The sequence below is a fragment of the Mesoplodon mirus genome, assembly GCF_964341445.2.
Source record: "Mesoplodon mirus genome assembly, chromosome: 9".
Classification (NCBI taxonomy): Eukaryota; Metazoa; Chordata; class Mammalia; order Artiodactyla; family Ziphiidae; genus Mesoplodon; species Mesoplodon mirus.
Genome location: NC_138985.1, coordinates 91,460,239 through 91,480,733, shown reverse-complemented (window position 1 = coordinate 91,480,733; position 20,495 = coordinate 91,460,239). Strand labels below are relative to the sequence as shown.

The following is a 20,495-nucleotide window of genomic DNA, read 5'->3' as shown; positions in this document are numbered from 1 at the left end:
ACCAGAATGTTAGTATTACCTGGAGAGCAAATGCAACCTACAGTCCGCTTTTCTTTGCGGGCAGCTCAGGCAGCCCTGCTATTGTTTATTAAGAGTCGTGTGCTAAAATGGTATCAGTTGAATTATATAATTCCAAGGGGAAATTATTAACATTCAGGCCGTGGGCGTGTCTGGGAATAGTTAGGACAAACAGAACAGGGAGGCATGGGGCCTGAAGACCCCTGAACATGCCAGCATGAAAGCTCACACTCAAGTCTACATGGGCATGGGCCAATGTGTTGGGGTCTGAGGTGAAGCTCTTCTGGAAACAGAGTGGGCAGTCTATATGAGGCCGCCTTGCGTGTGAAAAGTAAATATGATCTGCTAGTCGGAAGGTATTAATGAAACAGAACTAATTTCCAGATTAGGCTTCCAGAAAGAAGTGGACAGACTTCATAACAAGGAATTTCATCTGAAAAACACAAATTCTGAGTCCCTTTTCTTCAGCCCTCTGTCATTATATTAAGAGTGTTAGCTCCCCCCGCCTTTTTAAAAAAGAGAACCCTAACCAAAGTTTAAGAAGCAGTGAACATCCAGGGTGATTGAAGAGGTAAGAGATATCTAAATTAAAATAAATGGCACCCAGCTCACCCGGCAGGCACCTTTACCTCTGAGGAGTCCACCAGTCTCTTACCTCCTGATAGCAATTCTCCATTTGTTCCGGGTCAGAGGCTCTCCACAGTTCTACAGAAGGTAGACCAGGAGGCTGAATGTGCCCGGCAATAGCCGTCTTCCACAGGGATGACTCATAAAGAACATCGTTTTATGTCAGACAGGCAGAAAGTATCGAATACCATAGGTGGCAGGGGTTCTGCTTAGCAAGGCTCTGTTTGAAGGTTTTTTTACGACCTTACGTTTGTAGTGATTATCTGTTAGCAAACCAGTAAATGCATTCTCCAGCGGCAATCACTGCCCACTATACTCGCTTCCAGGCCTCAATTTAGATGAAGTTCAAAGTAAGTACTATGGACTATTATAGCAGAAAGATGCAAGAGGAAGTCATGTTTGAGCCTTTTACAGCTTTACTCTGGGACTGATGTGGGTTAGAACTAAAGATGGAAAGGAAAAACCAGTGCCAGGGACTGCCTTAGCATTGCCAAGGCTTCCACCTGTGGAGGAAACAGAGTGTGGCAGGTCTAAAGACTATACCTCTAATTTCCTTGTGCTGGAAGGAATATTAAGAAAAACCAAACTGAACTGGCAGAAAAAATACAGAAGTCTGTCAAGGAAGAGTTTACAATAGTAGGGACCCATTGTCCAGGGAAAGGAAGAATCCCTCTGCTGAAAAGGATTTTCTTCCCTGAGATAGAATTACTTTCTTGAGACCTTCCTATATATCCTAAGGAGGCCAAATCTCTTGTGGGCCTAAACCTTATTCTGCCCACAATCCCAAGAGCCAGCCCGGGATGCGAACACTAGCCTCTGGAGGGCAGTGAGGCCTATCAAACCTCTACCAGTCAGGCTGTATGACATAATTACAGGTAATAGGATCTTGGCCAAGCCAATGAAGGATTAGGCCCAGCAGCTATTTCAGAAGAATGGATGCAATTCTATGCTTGACTAGCTACGAAAGTTCCAAGCTGAAGAATAGGGGAACAGACAACAGCCAGCTGAGCCGGCAGCTTTGCAGAGAGGAATCCCACTGGAGCCGGCACACTGCTGGCACCCATCAGCGTATGCCGCTGAGCTTGCTTGGGAAGAGACCGGTGACTGGCTCCCAAGGAGTTTAAAAGCCGATAAGGGAGACCAGCAGCCAGGGGAAGGGGGAAGAAAGGACAATGTGACAGTCTTCATTTTAGCCTCACCTATTCTCACTCTGATGCCACTTTCACTGAATGGGACTAGAATGGGAATTGAAGGCCCTCCTTCTAGAGCTTTTAGAGATACCTGGCAAGGGCCAGGAGCCCAGAAATGAAGGGGCTGTAAGTGAGCAGATAACAGCCTGGTATTCATGTGGTGCTTACAACCTATCAGTGAACAGGAATTTGAACTTCAAAATAAACGCTTCACCTCATTTAATAGTTAGATCAACAAAAGCAAAGGATGGAAAACAGCCAGGGAGGGAAAGAGACAAGTAGCCTATATTAGGAGAGTGGGGAAGGGACACTAACACTTCCTTTGTGAACTCTGGAATTAAACAAAACAAAACGAAACATTCAAATACCATTATCTCATTACCCCATCTGTAAGATGAGGAGACCCAGGGAGGTCAGGGTCCCATAGGAAGCACACAGTCAGGTCTGAGTAATGGAATTTTTCAATGAGAAGTTCCTAAATTAGCAGCTGTGTGTCCAACCTCTATACTCCAGAGACTCCCTCTCCGCCCCACAAATGCTAAGCTTAGAGAGCTTTCCGGAAGAACTGTAACAGACAGGAACAGGCCTTCTTCCCGATCTCCAGAATTAGGTCACAGGGAATCAATCAGTCGATTTAATGAACATTTATTGAGTATCTCTTACACACGAGGTAAGATACGAAAAACAAAGACCAAAGCATGCTTCTTGACCTTGAGGAGCCAACAATCTAGTGGGGAGACCAATACAGACAGATCCCTTCAGCATCGTTGGCCAGTCCATGACAGATGTCTGTACAGACAAGGAGCTTTGGGGACTGACAGAAGGCCATCTCACCAGGCCTGAGAGATCCAGGGAGGGCTTCTGAGAGGAGGACAGGTGGGAATAAGAGAGCAAAGAAGGAGGGTGGTTGGTATACTGGGAGGAGAGCTTAAGCCGGCCCAAGGGGTGGGAGAGATGGAATGGAATGTTATGTATGGGGAATCTTGAGTATAATAAAGTCAGTTCTGATGAGGTGCAGATTGTGAAATGAGTAGTGGTGATACATGAAGTTGAAAGGTTATCAAGGATATATGTAAACTAAGGAGATTAAACTTCATCCCAGACGCAACGGGGAGTTACGTATTTATAAACAATGCACTTAAGTCAAGATTTCTCTTTTAAGAAAGGTGAGAAATAGAAATATGGATATACATGAGGAAACTTATATGAAGGCAGGTTAGCGAGGAATCATACAAAAATTAAGGCCCACAAACGCCAAGCAACAGATGAAGCAGGAATCAGGCAGTCAAAAGATACAAGAACTGTGACAAGAGGAGAGTCGATATTTTGGGACGCAGGGTCACAGCAAATTCCTCAGATCCCTCTGCAGTCTTGAGAGACCCCAGAATCAGACTCGGTGGCACTGACCACTCAGTCAGTGCTGGACCTCCAGGGAGATCCTTTACTAATTTATTAGTTCCAGACATTTGAGGGTTGAGAAATACACAGCATGGCTAAAAAGAATGACCACCTTCTAACAGCAAAACTGGCAAGATTGGGGGAGAAAAAGCACTCGATTGGGAATACAGACATTTGGGTTTTAGCATTTGTCCTACAATAAGCTCTGTGAATAGAGGCAGTTCACTCTGCATCTTAGTTTCCAGAACTGTAAATCTTGGGGTAATATTTTTCTTATAAGTTTGCTGTGAGATTAAAACAAAATGTTATATATGAAAGAACTTTGGCACTAGAAAACGCTATACAAGACTGGTCACTATTAAGACAGAGAGTCTTTACCTGAGCCCCCCACTTCCCCTGTCAAAGAAAATAGTCTTAAATTAATTGAAAAAACAGACTGAAAGACCCCTGGTGGGTGATGAACTATCAAGAATGTGCGGGGAGGTGAGAAAAGCCTTAGTCCCCAAATAGCCTTTAACGCCTCCTGGGATAAAAGAGCTGTTTAGAAAGCTGGCCTTACTGCCTTCCCTTTCCTGGGAAGTGGTAGAGATAATCTAGAATAGGGTGTCTTTGTACAAGTAAGTGCAATATTGCTGGACGGCTGGCTTGCTTTTCCAGTAGGTTATTATTCCCGGCTCAGCAAGGGCTACCAAGGGGCACGGCACTGACAAGAGTCGGAGAGCTGTGGGTGTCCTCCACCCTGGTGGATTTCCCCATGGCTGGAACCATCCTCATCGCCTCGATCCGGAGAAGTAATGTGGCTACTGTTCCACCTCCCACACGTCTCCTGGACAGGGAGGGGGCCTGCACAGACAGACAGGAGCAGGAAGGGTGAGAGGGCACATACCACAGTGCTCTGGGCAAAGACAGGGCGTGGGGAAAACACTATTTACATCAGTGGTGAACTGCTTAGACCGGTTTATCTTTTTCAGACAAGATGCAGCACACTTGGTGCGGAAACAAAGGAGAAGGAGCCACTTTCCTTTTCTTTAAGTATTCTTTCCCACACAAACCCCTCCATAAATGTATACCAATATTCACTGCTGAGTCCATATTTCTCTGAAACATAAATACTTGCTCTTGAAACGGCAACAGTTGCCTGTAATGCTTTCATGCATTTTTGTTTTTAAAAGAGCACGGGTAGTGGGAGGGAGGGCATCCAGGACTGAGCCCTGGCCACTGCAGCCTGCAGAATGAGCTCCCCAGGGGGACATCCTCCCTTTTGATGCCAGCAGGAAGAAGGGAAATAGGTCAGGGCAGCAGCCAGAGTTTTCGGCTCACTGTCCAGCACGAGGACGTCATTTTCCAGGCAGCAGCAAAGGGCAGTTTCGGAGATCTCAGGACAAAGGGGTCACGGAGAAAGGCCCTGGAAATGAGCCCCCAGCCCCTCCCTGGGACCTGCATCCTGGAATTGTGAAGAGGGTTCAACTGCGGCACTGATCTCCTTTAATAATACTTTACATCCCCCTCTCTAAAAGCGCAGGTTTTCCCAACGGAGCTGTAGAGGCAGCAACGGGTCAGTGAGCGAGGGCTGGCTAGGTGGCCTTCTGAAACGAAGGTGTGGAGAGATCCCAAATGACTGTTTTATTCACAGGAAGGGCCTCAAAAGGAAGAGGATGGCTTGGGATTGCTGGATCAATGTTTTAGATAGGAATGCCACGGCAGAAAAGAATCACTTACCCAGGACCACATGATAACTGGCGTGTGAAAACCTCGGAGCCTGCACTTTTAAGCCGGTTATCTAATGCTCTCTCTCACCACTACTTCTGGGAAGACGCTAGCAACGGGTACAATTCCCCATCTGGGAAATTACACCAGATCTTCCTGTCCTTGGCAGTGTGGCAGGGAAATGCCTGAAAGAGGCAGCTGTATAGGGGGAGGGGGTGTGCCTGGCAAAGGGGGTGTCACCAAGCACATGCCGTCCAGTGGGACACAATGATCTCATGTTGTGTGGTCCAGAAGTAGCCCGGCCTCAAAGGCCGGGGACATGAGAACAAACTCATTTTCAGGGCTGTACCAAGCCATTTAAACCCAACTTGGCAAAACCTGTACAGCACGGTCAGCAAACATTTTTGATAAAAACATAGTAAATATTTTTAGCCATTGCAGACCATATATCCTGTTGTAACTGCTCAATTCTGCTGTTATAACATGAAAGGAGCCATAGACAGTACATAAAAAGGTTAGTATGGCTGTGTTTCAATAAAGCTTTATTTACAAAACTGGCAGTGGGCCGGGTCTGCCCATCCCTGCTATACACCAGCTGAGTGAGGCTGAGAAGAACGGCTGAAGGCCTTTCAGAGTTTCCTGGCTGCCTTGGCCTTCAAGGTCACAAAGAGAATCGGGTAACAACAAGGTGTCTAGCTTACTGTTCATGACCTGAAGCTGGCGGCACCACCGGGACACCCAGACCACTGACCTGAACAGTCCTTCCAGACTCCCGACTCAGGGAAAGGAACAAAAGCCAAGAGGAACCAGTGGCTGAGGAGAACGACCATGGAGAAAAACACAGAAAAAGAAGAAAGGTGATGAAAGGTGGCAGGGGAGACACTCAGGAAAACGAGCTGAGTGAGGGCCAGAAACGTCAGGTGCTCCGTCCTGCCTCGTGTCATCGTAAAAACACATTCCAGGAAAGCAGGGCTCTCAGGTCTCAAGATAATGGGGGCCAGCTGAAATGAGAGGAGTCTCATGTGAGACGGTACAGGCTCCACATGAGGATATGGGATGGAAAGACTACAAGTCTGTCTCCACCCAAAACTGAGAAGCAGACAGTCAGCAATTCCTGCTCTGTCTGCCCAAAGCTAAGACAACCCACCTCATAAACAAGGAGTCGCTTTTCAGGGCCAGGTACCCCACACCCCAGCTTTCTGTCTGCTCCCCGGCAGGGGCTGACCTAGGGGTGGTGGTCATTACGCAGTCTCTCCCCTACTTCACATCCTTCTCAATTCAGTCTATGGGTTCTGGAGTCCAACTTAATGGCCATATCTCTGTGGGATCACACACGGGGCCCAGGAGGGGCTGTGAAATCATGAGATCCATGTGCTACTGACTCCTGTCCTACACGAGAGTGCAGACGTACAGCGACTGGGAAAAGCAGGCAGGGGGTAGAGAAATCCTGGCCCCAAAATAAGATAATAAAAAAGAATTTAAAGGAGGGGTGGGGCAGGATCAAGGCCAGTCACATCTTCACAACACCTGATTACCTGAGCTAAATGTGATTATCAAGGGAACGGGCACAAGGTAAGAAAACCCATTCAACTTCGGCCAACAGGACAGCAGCTCGGCCCCAGAGGAGTTCCTGGAGTGGAGGCTGCCCTGAAGGTGAGAGGCGTGTGCGGTGTGAGGCTGCGGACCGCTGCTCAGCCATCCAGGAAACCCCGTGGCCCTTCTCTTAAGGGTGGGAAGGACCTCTAGGTCTGAGGACCAATCCATCAGGCTTTTCTAGATCCTTGGGGGGTGGGGGGGAAGGTGGCAAAGAGAAACGCTCCCCAGGACAACCCCTGGAATAAAAATGAAGGTACTATACAGGTAGAAGTAAGTGAATAAACCTATAACAAAACAAAACCCTCTCTGCATTCCTACACCGTTCAGAAAAGAGTTTTCATATATTATATAAAGGAAAATGCCCAGGAGAGTAGGCTGTAACTGGTTCCTTTAGTCAGAATCTCAAGTTATCCTTTCTTTAGGCCATACCCATCTTTCCTCTGGATAAAGACCTTTCAAAACAGTCAGCCCAAGTAATCATACAAGCAGCTAAGAAAATGTAGTAAGGTTCTCAATCAAGAGGCCCCAACCCACGGCTACAAAAGATGGGGATATTACAACCAAGAAAGATCAATACCAACTTTGGATTACACTAAGGATCTGCAAACTTACATGTCAGATGCACCAACAAAAATGAGGAAAACTTTTTATCTTTTTCAACAATCAAATATCAGCAAATACACAGACAAAGGTAAGGTCATAATAACCATGAGAGATTAAAAGAGTTTTGGGCCACTCACTCCTTTCAGTGGTCAGTATTCTCTTTGACCCCCTTGTGCTTTTGGATATCACCAGCGGGCCAGAAACATGATCAGGAAGAAAAGTGGCTGGGGAAACAAGAGTTGAAAAAGAAAGGGAAAGAAGCTTTAGGAGACGGGAAACAACAGGAAGAGGAGTATGGTGAGCAATGAACAGAACGGTGACTTAGAGAGTAAGTGATGAGGATGTCACTAACACACGTCTTGGGCAGTCCAGTGAGGGGATTTCCTCCCCCTGTCCAAAGCACAACCAACCAACAAACATCTGTTTCTGGGCTTCCTTGGTGGCGCAGTGGTTGAGAGTCCGCCTGCTGATGCAGGGGACACGGGTTTGTGCCCCGGTCCGGGAAGATCCCACATGCCGCAGAGCGGCTGAGCCCGTGAGCCATGGCCACTGAGCCTGCGCGTCCGGAGCCTGTGCTCTGCAACGGGAAAGGCCACACCAGTGAGAGGCCCGCGTACCGCAAAAAACCCCCCAAAAAACAAAACAAACAAAACAAAAAAAACACCTGTTCCTACTCCCTCTGTAAAGTCTTTAAGTCACGACGTTGAGGGGACTCACCTGCTTATTCCAACGTGAAACAGCTCTGTAGTTCATTATCCAAAGGGGATATTACAGAGGGGAATTCTAAAATATCTGCGCCTTCGACCTAATTCCTGTGCAATGTCAAAAAATTTCAACAGCTACTGACAGACAACAGGAGTGTTTGGATTCTTGAAATACTTCTCTAGTGGGAAGCTATCTTTAACTGATAACAATTCAACCTATGTTGTGGAGTTACAAAACAGGGGGGAGGGGAAAGACACCTTGCATGCCAACATAAGGATGGCTTCTTCACAAACAAATACATCTGACCACAAACAAAATAGAGCAGAATGTGAGACTGATGAGACAATTAAGGGCATTAAGCACCACCCCCCAATATATTCACTGACGTTTCAAATCAAAATGAGAGATGCGGAAGCTTATAAACAGGTATCTGTACCACTTAGCAACCCAAAGAAGACCACACATCTGCTCCCAAAAACCTACAAAGACTCATGAGCAAGATAACCTCTAGAACCCCCATGATCTTTTTCACGGTGTGTATTATGATATTGCATTAAAGCAGGAGGTACCCTATGGGTTTGTTAAAAAAAAAAAAAAGAAAGAAAGAAAAAGGCAGATCTAAAACCCTAAGCCTGAGCCCAGCACACTCCCCACTGTTCCTTTTTTGTGCCCACCTAGCAGGATGAGTGACTGCCATACTGGAAAGAAGATGGATCTGTTGACTATGACTTGATAAAAATTAGCAGGTAGATGGGCACCATGGCAGCTGAGCAGCCTAACTCCTGCCTGCAAGAGTCAGCCCAACAGGCAGAAACAAAAATACAATTAAATTAAGTCAGAAAACCCGCCACAGAAAATGCAATTACTCAAAGATACAAATAAACGTTCAAAGAAAATTGGCCCCTGACGGGGTTAGTCAAGCTTCTAAATCCAGCTGGAGGCAGGCAGCTCAGCTAATTCGCCAAGGAGGAGACTGCAAGGCCGTAAGCTCTCAGCCTTAGGATCCTGGCTGGGCCGGCCTGGTGTTCATCCCACATCTCAGGCCGCCCACGGTGAGGAACAATTGGAGGGCGGCTGGCCAGTGAAGCAGGGCTCAGGGAACGGGATGTGGGCAGACACAGAATGGATCATGGCCGTGGAAGGCCAAGCACCGGAAAAAGGGACGGACTGATCTCCGCCATCAGAGCGAGTGAGCCCCACTTTCTCCCCCTCCTCATCCAAGAAGCCCCTGGAAGATGCCCTACCTCTCGCTGCAGCACCAGCTCCTTGGTGAAAAGCGTTGCTTCCTCACTGAACGGCTCTCCCTCTTGCACCAAGCCTGGGAGGTTCCGGGCTCCTCGGGGGCATTCGATGCCTGTGTCAGAAGAAAAGAAGAATTTGTGATGAAAAGGGGTCCACTAGGCCTGGTGTCCAGCAGGGATGGTCCCCTGACCCTTGTAACGAGACAGGCATTTGATCAGAATGCCATGACACGAGGTAGGGCAGAGGCAGTGGTCGAAGGCGAGGCGTTTAGTTCGCCGGAGGTGGGAAAAACTAACACTATCACAGCAGCAACGGCGAAGGGGGGATCCCAGTCACAGAATCCGGGAATTATTAAGACCATCCGGGGAGTTCTAAGTAAGATATGCAGGAAACACACATACCCCAACAGGCGGCATGAATCCTCATCTTGGACTCCTCACTCCTTACGGGCCTAGAGTCTCACTGCTTTAACCATCACTTACATAAATGGCTCTCTCACCTAAATTACACTGATATCCCCAGCCATTCTGCCTCCTGAGAGCCATTCCGGCCATTTTCTCTTTACTCTCTGACTTTCGCATCCAATTCTAAAGTGTTAACTTGGTGTCATTTTCCTCTTCAAATAAGCTTCCCCCTCTCTCCTCTGGCTACATTGGGACAACAGTACCATCGGTATGTCATTCAGAAGGAGAGACAGAAAAAACAGAATCCTGATGAAGTATCAGGTGTCTGGAGCCAGACAGACCTGGATTCACACCCTAACTGTAAATTATTAGGATCTGTGACCTTGGCCAAGTTACTGAACCCTTTCAAAGCCTCAGTTGTCCTATTTGTAAAAACCTACTTCACATGGCTGTTGGGTGAACTAGGGGAGATTATTAGGTAAAATATTTAGTACCATGCCTGACATATGGAAAGGTTCAATACATTTTAGCTCTTCTTATTTTACCATTATTATCACTGACACAATGACCCACTCTCAGAATCTCAGTCATCTTTCAATCTGCAAACTAGATTGTAAGATTCCTGAGGACAAAATCTTACTCTTCATACTCCTACGTATTCAGGGACAGTATTTTATACAATATAGGTGCTCCTAACCAAGGTAGACTGCCTCTTCTTTCTCTCTGATTCAATCATTCATTTTGCAAATATTTATCACCAACAGTGGTCACCTGTGAGAGGCCATGAACTATGTCACATTTTAATGTCTGGATTAGACTTATAAATATTTCCAAAATATTCAAACTGCAGCTGTAATTACGAAGCCAAAACTTGAACTAGGCTAGAGACATAGGAAAAGAAGATAATCAAAATATGGGGGGGTATGAGGAGGGATGTGCACTTAGTGCTCGTGTCTCTAAGTAACTGCTGGCAAGAAGGCAGGACTGGAACGTGTTTCCTCTTATTTACAAACAGCCCCAGGTGAAGTTACAAAAGATCTGGTACAGGGAGGCGCGGCAGCAGACACCCGCTGGGAGCCTCTGGGAGAAGGCGGGCCACCACTGCCGGGACAGAAGGTACATCCCTTACGGATGAAGCCAGGTGGCTGCTCATGTTTCTGGCCACAGCACAGATTCAAGGTCATGGAGCTCGGAGGAGAGGTAATAGTGTATACCCTGGTCTTTCAGAAGCTCAAGAACAGAGCTTTCTCTCCAAGCCTCAAAAAAGGAACACACGACATCAAACAGAACGCTGGACGGGGAGCACGGCACGAGGAGAGAAACCACAGCAGGAGAGCAGCTGGAGCTGGTGCCAGGACCACTATCCTGCTTGCACAAAGACGGGGATGGTGAAAGTCCTACCCGAGTGTCACCTGGGCAAGAGCACCAGGGCTGCCTCACTCTCTCCCGGCACTTCAGTGCCAGGCTCTGAGGCAGAAGTGGAACCAACTTTTGAAAAAGACATCGAGAAACTCACAGAACCAAAAAGCCTGAGATTAACCTTGAAAGGAGAGATGGGGGAACAAGTAAAATGAAAGACAGCCATGATTCTTACAACATTAATTGCCAAAAACATTTTTCATTCTGTATCTGTGAACTAAGCAAAAATTATAATTGTCAGAAAGAAAAATAAACAATTCTACTGAAACTTCTGGTCACATAACCATAGGTAAAGCACTGTTGAGGAAACAAGAGTAACAGTTTGTTTCTGACTCGTGGATGGGGCAGAACTGGGGTGCTGTTGGCGGGACTGCTGTGTCACTTAAGGGACCCAAAGAGTCTCCCTAGCTGAGCAGATGTCCCCACTCTATCCCTGTAGCTGCCTTGGTATTCTGAAGTCTCAAGAGAGCAAGAGACCCCAGCAGCCCTCTCTGAATCCTGGGAGACCACCAACTGATTAAACTGAGAAGCAAGATGGCCCCGTGAACCCAGGGAGTTGAACACATCACGCTGAAATGGATTCAGATCACCTTCCTGGAGAGAAACCCATGGGCCCGTGGTGACCAAACACCAACCACTGCATGTGGACCCAGAGGCGAAGGAGGGCCTACGTTCCACTGTCCCTCTATTTGCCAGGAGCTGGGCTCCAGCTCTTCAAGAGGAGAAAGCTGAATCAGGATGTTTCCCTGCCCTTTAAGTGGAAAAAGTAAACACATCCAAGCATATCAATTCCTGTCAGGCAGGTAGGTAAGAGAAAGGAAAGCGAACAGAAAATTTCCTTGAGAACAAGAATACCATCTCTGCTTTTATCATTTACTTCCCTTTCTGCTGGGCTGACTCTTCCCTCTCTTGGACCTGTCTCCTCTGAAGTAACCCCTTCCCAGTCAAAACCTGTCTCAATGTCACATCTCAGCTCGCGGTCAGGGACGGCTTAGTCGACACTACTTACTAGGATAGAGAGAAGTTGTGTCTTAAAAATAGACCCAGTGGGAGCAGGTATCAAACAGTGAAACCCAGCTAAACCCAGGTATAAGCGCTAGGAGAACAAAGAGCGGGAAAAATGAGTATTTACTGAGCATCCTTGACTATCTATGAATTGACATAAGGACCCAAATCACCAAGCTACTAAGTGGCCAATCTAAACCCTAGATTGTCAGATGCTAAAGCTACTGAGCAAAAACCCAGTTTTGGAGTTGAGTACTGCTGTCCCCAGAGGGTATTAGACAAGGTAGGAGTGCAGGGCCTGGGGACTTGATTTCTTGTCGGGCAGGTGAGTGGAGACACAGCTGGGGTTTACATGTAACGGCGGACGGGCCCTCGGCACCGGGTCGTCAGAGGTGCAGGCACTGTTGGACCGGAGCACAGAGGCCAGGGAACCCCTAGGTTCCAGCCCTAGGCGGGATCCCAAAACAGGGCGTGTGTGGGTGAGATGGAATCTATTAGCAGACCAGGGCTCACAGCTGGGGCCAGGACAGCGGGAACAGTTTTTATAATATTGGATATCTGAGTGTTAGAAACCTATGAGCCAAGCTACTTCTGTAGACGGACTGTGTAGACGAGCGTTTTTCAAACTGTTAACGTTGATTATGACCCCACCCCACACTTAAATACGGGTATGTACACATATACAGCAAAGTTTCCACACAGTAGTGGTCAATCGTGACTACATGTGACACGCTGTCTTCTCTGTTTCATTAATGAAAAAAAATACTGTTATGACACTGAATTAACTGAAGACCTCTGGTGGGGCAAGGCCCAAGGCTTGGTGAACCCCGGGAGACGACTGGGGTGTGAAGACAGAACACCGGGCAGCCCTGACGGCCCTCCTGGAGAGGTCAAAGTCTACACCGAGTACTTACTTACCAGCTTCGGGACTTGGCTTTTGTGTCCCAAGGGATCAAGGAACAGGGCGAAAAATATGCTGTCCACTAACAGGGAGCAAGTCAAACAAGGTAACATCGTACAGCTGGACAGACACGGCTGCTGAAAGCAGGGGAAGGCCACGTGCCATCAGCAAGAAGAGGCCCGCCAAGCCCTCCCTTTCCAAGAGCCTGGCCAGTAAGGAAACACTGTTCACGCTGCACCTTGACTCAAAGGCCACTGCAGTGCTGGGCTGGCTGTGCCGCTTTGTTACCGATACAACACTTAGAAAAGGTTAAAGAAAGCACGTCACGGGAAAGAAAGCTGGGGTCTCTGAAAGCAACTGCAGGGGCAGAGCTGGGCAGGCTCAACGGCGGCACAGGTGAGCGCCCGAGACGGCGAGGAGGAAGCGAGGTGTCACTGGCTTCCAGAAGCCCTCCACAGCCAGGCCAGGAAGAGCCTGCGGTTCTGAATCGTGCACATCACCACCAACCACTGTCTTTCCTGATGAGGCCCTGACGAGGGCACATTAAGTCTGCTACGCTCCCAATACCACAGGTGCAGGTCAACCGCCAAGCTCACCCCTGACACGGGCAAGCCATTCATATACCACAAACATTTTGTTTTAAAGTTCCCCAACATTCTTGAACATTTCCTTCCCTACGATGGGGTCGGGGTTGGGGGCAGAATGGAGAGAGAGACCCCCCCCCGGGGCAGGTGCAGCTGACTTCCGCCAAGGGCAGATGCGGGAGAGGCAGGCCAGACACACCCGCCCCTGCTCCGGAGGCTCCCTGACCTCTTTAAAGCCTGACAGACAGACCTGCCTGTAGCGAAAACCCCATCATTCCTCATACCTTTTCTATGCTTTCTGGGATACGATGGCTGACCAAGACTACTTAAAAACAAAACAGAAAGAGGATGTGCCTGATCGTGTACAGTTTAGAAAGAGAAAATTCATCACTAGCTATCAGCACATCATTTCTGGTTTCTACTCTGCCACTGACGAAGTATAAAACCTCTCCAAGCCCCAAGGTCTCTGTCTGTAAAATGAAGAAACTCCAAATTCTCCCCTGGCCAGAAAATCCTACAATCTGGGTTATGCCCTTTTGAGATTTCCCCTCCAGGGCTTGACTCCCTGAGTATAGGGTGCCTCCTTTCAACTGTAAAATGCTGGGCTATAAAAGCATTCTGTTAAAAAGAAATTATACATTTAGAGACATTGACTAACTAGGTCAATTAACACAAACACTTTGGTCAGTCAGCTGTGGAACGAGAAGTACAAATTCTTGTTAATGATACGATAATGGCTATATAAGATTCTATTGATGGCTATGTGAGAGAGTCGTGCATCGTTCTGAATATTTTACACTGTATGTTGAGTTTTATGATAATCAACCTGGGCTCAAAGCATGGTGGCTTTTTCTTTACTGGGAGTGAAAGGGAAGTATGGCAAGTGTGGCAAATCTGCCTCCGCTAGAAGCGACAGCTTCCCAGTGGCACTTAGTCCAGCAAACAAGAGACCAGGCATTCACAGCAGGAAACAGAACTCTAGTGGAAACAGTAACCAACTGCAAGGATAAGTTGAGGGTGATTATTGCTTGTCCACTGTGTGCTCGTTACTACATGGACATTATGGAGGCAAGGGCAGAGGACACACGCAGACCTCACCTTCGCCCTCTGCCTACTTCAGATACTTGGTGAGTTCCCTCGGCAGACCTTCCCTCCCCCCATTTCACAAATACGCATCAGTGCCTACTCTGGGCTAGGCACTGGGTTGGGAGGTGAAAACTCAATGATGAAAAAGACTGGCTTTGTCCTAGTGAAGCTTAATTAGCAGCATGACAATATTATTTTCCCCTGCCATGGTATGAAGTATGCTATTGGTGACCGAATTTACCATTCAGCCTGTAGGGTGAAGAATGTTAAGAAATAGGGCTTCGCTGGTGGCGCAGTGGTTGAGAGTCCGCCTGCCGATGCAGGGGACACGCGTTCGTGCCCCGGTCCGGGAAGATCCCACATGCCGCGGAGCGGCTGGGCCCGTGAGCCATGGCCGCTGAGTCTGCACGTCCGGAGCCTGTGCTCCGCAACGGGAGAGGCCACAGCAGTGAGAGGCCCGCGTACCGCAAAAAAAAAAAAAAAAAAGAAATAACACATAACTGGATTATGGCAGGTGGATGCACTGGGAGGATGCACCAGACAAGTCAATCATGGGCTCGCCACTGCCATGTCCCTTGCTAAGGGTCAGCCTCAGGCAGCTGTTGTCCAGCACGTGACCCTGGCTTCTGTTCTCTCCCCGGACCAGAAGTTGGGGATGGAGGTCAGAGCAGAAGGTGAGAAATGAGGGAGGGAGGGAGGGAGGGGAGAGCTGCTACTGCACTTGATTCAAGGATAGTCAATTTATAGCAGGCTGGCAGAGGCGGGAAGAAAAGCTCTGTCTAAAGAGAAATGAAAGGTAACAGGTGAGAAAGATTCTTTCTGGAATTTGAACCGGGCAGCATGCAGAACATCAGCCCGTGAGGAGGAGGAGGAGGAAGGAGGGGAGTGCGCTGCACCAGCAACGGAGCACTAACACCAGAGACCTGCAGCGAGGTCGTGGAACCACCAGACCCACGACCGCCCTCTATGCTCCGGGATCTGGGAGATCTGACCTCACCTCGGATGCTGTTTAAGAATTTCATGTATGTTCCCATAAATCTGCTCTCTCCTCTCACTGCTACCATGAGCAAGCCTATGTGAGAATCTGGCATTTCCAACCCAAATTAAACTGAAACTAAATTGCCTCTTAGGGTGGGTACTGTATCTTATTCAGATCTTTCTAGCATCTGACACACTGCCTAGCACACAGCGGCACTACAGATCCTCAATCAATGTTGAATGAGCATCCGTGAAAAATACTTCTGGGACAGAAGTCCATACACAGAGAAGGAAACGGTTCCTGAACAGTCAGGGTCATAGACCTTATGCAAATACCAGGAGAGGGGCTGACAGCATTCCTAATTACACACATCCCACTTCCCCATGGTGACACAACACTTCAAGGACGAAAAAGAAAGCACAGCTACACCCTTTGCCCCATGGGTCTTTGAATCAGCACATTTGGGAAACGCAACTCAAATACACAGGGGACGTGGGCAGCAGCGACCAGCAGTGTGAGCGAGACCTGAGGCTGCTGCACCGCAGCTGTGTTCAGTTTCCAACTCGACAAAGGAGGAAAACAATTCCCACCCGTGACCCCATGTTCGGCTCCAGGCGGCCATGCCCGGAGCGCACTCAGAGAGCAGTGGAAGATGACTCGGGGGTGGGCAGGCCTGCCTGGAAAGGCCAGATAAAAGGTGCTTAAATCTGTACAGCTCGGCTGAGCAGTGACTAAGAGGGTGACACGATAACAATCTGCAAGTATTTGAAAGGTGTAAACACAAAAAGGAGGGAAAATGCTTAGCCTAAAAACAGGGGGTGCAATTATTAGGGGAAAGAAAATCTGGACGAAATATCGGAAAATCTTAGTGTGGGGATGACTACAGGGTCATCAGTAAGTTTCCCAATGGAAATGAAAAGACAATTATTCGATCCTAAAGCCGAAAGGTGGCCACAAAGCCCATCCCTCTGCTTCTGTGAAAGCAGCCCAGACCAGGGAGCTATGGTTTTACTTCCTATATTTAGGGAGAAACTTCTTAAGTAATATTCAAGTCAAAATACCTCTGCTTTAAATATTGCTCCCTGAAATTTTAACAAATTTTGTTGATCAAACCATAGCGGAGACAAAACGGCCGTTCTGGTGGGGCTTTCAGAACAAACACAGGCTTTATCGGCTAGCACGCGGCACATGGCTGGCTAGCAGATAAAGTGGAGCTAAGTAGGCTGGGGGACAGACAGCTGGGAAAGGGAGAGAGGACTAGACTCTCTCATGTCACGAAGCATCTTCATCCCTGGTCTCTAAGGCCCTGGGTAAGCACGCTATGAAATGCTGTACATTTCCCAGATAGGAAACCACGGACACCTCTCCCTTCTTTCTACATTAATACAGTCCCCTGGAGTAAACGTCAAGGACAAGGCGAGGCACAGAAAGAACACCAAAATAAGCTTCCTGTCACACTGACTGCACTCCAATGCCTCTGCCTGAGTTCCTGCTGCTGCGGCTGGCCAGCTTATACCTCACAGACTCTCAGCAGAGATTCCTACCCCCACATTCAATGAGTTCCACGTCTATACTTTCCCCAGCCATCCTTCCCCCTAATGAAAAACAAAATTAAAAAACCCCACTTCACATAGAGAGTTAAGACATTGAACTCCATATGTAGTCCAAGAAAAGTGACACATTCTTACTTTTCTACTCTTTCCCTAAGCATCAAGGACAGAACCCAGACCTCTTAAGCCATTGGCACAGCAGGCAGAGGCGGACAGGCCACCCGCCTAATCTGAAGCAACGTGGTTATCATGAATCTACATGCAAAGCCAAACCACTGTACATTGTTGGAGCTCAGAAATGTAATGCATCTCGTGTACCAGAAAAGCTTGCTCTCAGTCCTCTCTCATAAGCTTTAAAGCAGAAATCATTTGGAGGTCTCAAGTTGCAAATGTCGTCAGTGAGTCAGTTAACAACTGAGAATGGCAAACCATCCCACCTCGGACCAGCTGGTCCTATATTTTCACATTCCCAAGATGGCCCAAACAGCAAGGCAAACGGTAGACCGGTGGGTTCCCAAGAGTTAGTTCTACACGATACAAGGCCTCAGTTTGTACTGAAAGGGTCAGAAATGAAACTAGGATTTTGCATTGTCTCAGATTCTTTCTTCTCTCCCTTGTTCTCTAAACCGCTATTTTGTTACCTCGGGGGAGGCAGCATCTTCTGGGCCAGTTTTGGAACATGTCACTGCTAAGGCTCTTTCAGTGACGAGAATAAAGGGATAAAAGAAGAAGGAAGGAATCCTAATTAAAGGGATCAAACTCCTCAGGTAGTGGTAGTCAGGGAGTCGGAACTGGGCAAAAGCCGAGACTGAAGCTGTTTTTACTTCATAGTTCCAGTTGTTTGGGAGAGACTTTTGTTAGGTTGCCCTGATTTGCTAATGTTTGATGCATCTGTTGAAAGACCAGAAGCCGAAGTTAATTGGGGACAGGAGCAATGAGATCCATTCTCCACAATGTGACGGGAATTTCGGCTCCCTTTGAGGAAAGGGGGGGATGGAGGGAGGCACCTACAGAAGGGAGGGACAAGTTTCTCTGGCACAAGTCACAATAGTGTGACCGCTAGGAGAGGGGTGGCGTCTCGAGTCTCATCTCCAGTTATCAGCCTGTCAATGGTGGATCCCATTCTGCAGTTATTTGAGGGGAGGGGTATGCTACTTCTCTCTGGAGCCACAGTAAGGAGATACTCAATAACTGTGTGCTAAATAAATGCCAGAGAGGAGAAAACCCCAGCAAAAATAGATGCAACAAACCTGTGATAACAATGTCCTCCTTTGAGTTCCCGTATGCATACTAGTTAATGCTTGGTGAGTTCATGAGGAAATCTACTAACTCTTACTTCTGGGACTTTAAGGAGAATGAGTGTTAGATGCTACATCACTGACCACTGTCTGAGGAGGAGACGAGGAAGGGATGGCTTAGAGGCCTCACACTGGATTGCCGGCTCCCAGTCTGGCAAGCCAGGCAGTGTGCAGAACTGGCTTCATCCAACTTGGTTTATCATTGGCTTTAGACACCGAAGAATCATTCCCCAAAGGGAGGAGAGCTTTTTCAGGTGGAGCTGGTGTGGCAGATAACAATCAGGCCAGCATCAGAATAACCTTTTATGATTCTCCCCACCGCAGAGCAAGATCTGAAAAGAATGATTTTTAAAGGGAGAGAAAACTCTTGACTGATGAACAAGGCCGTTCCCTTCCCATGACATGCCAAGCCCATGGCCATAAAGAAGCCAGCCAGGCTTTCTCTGGGGGTGTGTTTGTGAAGGGGAGGTTGGAGATGGCGGGCTGTCGGCTTCCCGATACCCATGTTCATTTGGGGGTTTGCTGTAAGCAGCAGCTGCAAAATACCACCACCAGCTAGGAGCAGAATGAAACAACCGTGCCTCTAAAAACAGTTTCCATTGAGTTTCTCCTAATTATCCATATCAAAACAGCCACCTCATAGCCTCAGTACACAGAAGACAAAGCATCTGAGGCCAAGCGCTAGGCCCACAGTGGTCTTTCCAGCGACAAGCGAGCTACACGGCTCCAGCTCTCACGTAACGCTGTGGCACCATGGAGACAGCACCTAACAAGCGCAAAGCCATGTCTGAGCAGCGAGGGGGAGTTGGTTTCTATGAGAACCTCAACTTTTGCTTTTCCTGACTTATTTTAAACATGGAACTTTATCTCTGAATCAAATGAAACTCAGATTTATAAAAATAAATGTCATTTTCGGTAACCCCCAAACCCCAATCTTGGTCTTTTAAATTCCATGTTCATGGATAAAGAGAGCCATTTGAATCTCCTGTCCAGGCTGGTAGAGGACAGCTCCAGGGGTAGGGAGAAAGCCACAAGAAACCCGCACGTGGATCCTGCGACTACCAGCTTCCAGAAGGTATCCTGCCACACACCTGGCAGGCAAGTGTAAAAGGTGCTTACTAGCATAAATTTCGAGTGACTTTCTCTAAACCAAGCTGTGTTGTTATTGGAACCAAATGGTTCTGAGATGTGTGGAGTACACGTCCAAACCACTGCCTTTGCTGAGCTTCCCACTCAGAGAAAATTGCTCTGAGCTTCTTCTCCTGAGGCAAGTGAAATCCCAGTGTCTAGAGATTAGTATGCTCAGCCAGTGGAACTGCAGAAGGAAAAACCCAGCTACTGTCAGGACTACTAACACCCCCAAAGCAAGGACAATGAATAAAAATCTGAGAGCTGAGAAGCTCTTAGGAAGAGCCTTCTACCTCACTACCCTTATGCTTAAAAGAAATAAATGAAAACAAGCCAAAAAGGAGAGGAATTCTGAAAAGCCAAGGTTCTTTAAGACCACAGGCTGATCTTGGATACAGAAATACATCCTATCCTGATAAGTAGCTTGAATTCTGGGCTGTGGATGAAGACTGGCCTTCACTTTTTTTGGTTAGCATCATAAAAAAGGGGTCAGTAGGGCTTCCCTAGTGGCACAGTGGTTGAGAGTCCACCTGCCGATGCAGGGGACACGGGTTCGTGCCCCGGTCCGGGAAGATCCCACATGCCGCTGAGCGGCTGGGCCTGTGAGCCATGGCTGCTGAGCCTGCATGTCCGAGGCCTGTGCTCCGCAACGGGAGAGGCCACAGCAGTGAGAGGCCCGCGTACTGCAAAAAAAAAAAAAAAAAAAAAAAAAAAAAAAAAAAGGGGGGGGGGTCAGCAGACAACTTCCCGAGGACTAAATCTAACCCACTGCCTGTTTTTGTACAACCTATGAATTAAGAACAGCTTTTACATTTCTGAATGGTTGAAAAAGAAATATTGTGACCTGTGAAAAACTGTATGAAATTCAAATTTCAGTGTCTATTTACTCTCTGGCCCTTTAGAGAAAAAGTCTGCCGACTCTCGCTCTAAAGCATGTTGTAAGCTGGGTAAAAAAAAGTTCAGGCCTTCCCTGGTGGCGCAGTGGTTAAGAATCCGCCTGCCAATGCAGGGGACACGGGTTCGAGCCCTGGTCTGGGAAGTTTCCACATGCCGCG

At 47.8% G+C, this 20,495-nt stretch overlaps 1 protein-coding gene across 2 annotated transcripts in view; it reads right to left on the bottom strand.

Annotated features, from left to right (window-relative positions):
• SND1 (staphylococcal nuclease and tudor domain containing 1) overlaps nt 1–20,495 on the bottom strand; it is a 424,510-nt gene that overhangs the window by 87,930 nt on the left and 316,085 nt on the right. For both annotated transcript variants that reach the window (XM_082632934.1, XM_082632935.1), the window contains one exon: nt 9,089–9,198. In XM_082632934.1, coding sequence (XP_082489060.1) covers nt 9,089–9,198 — 110 coding nt within the window. The remainder of the gene's footprint in view (nt 1–9,088; nt 9,199–20,495) is intronic.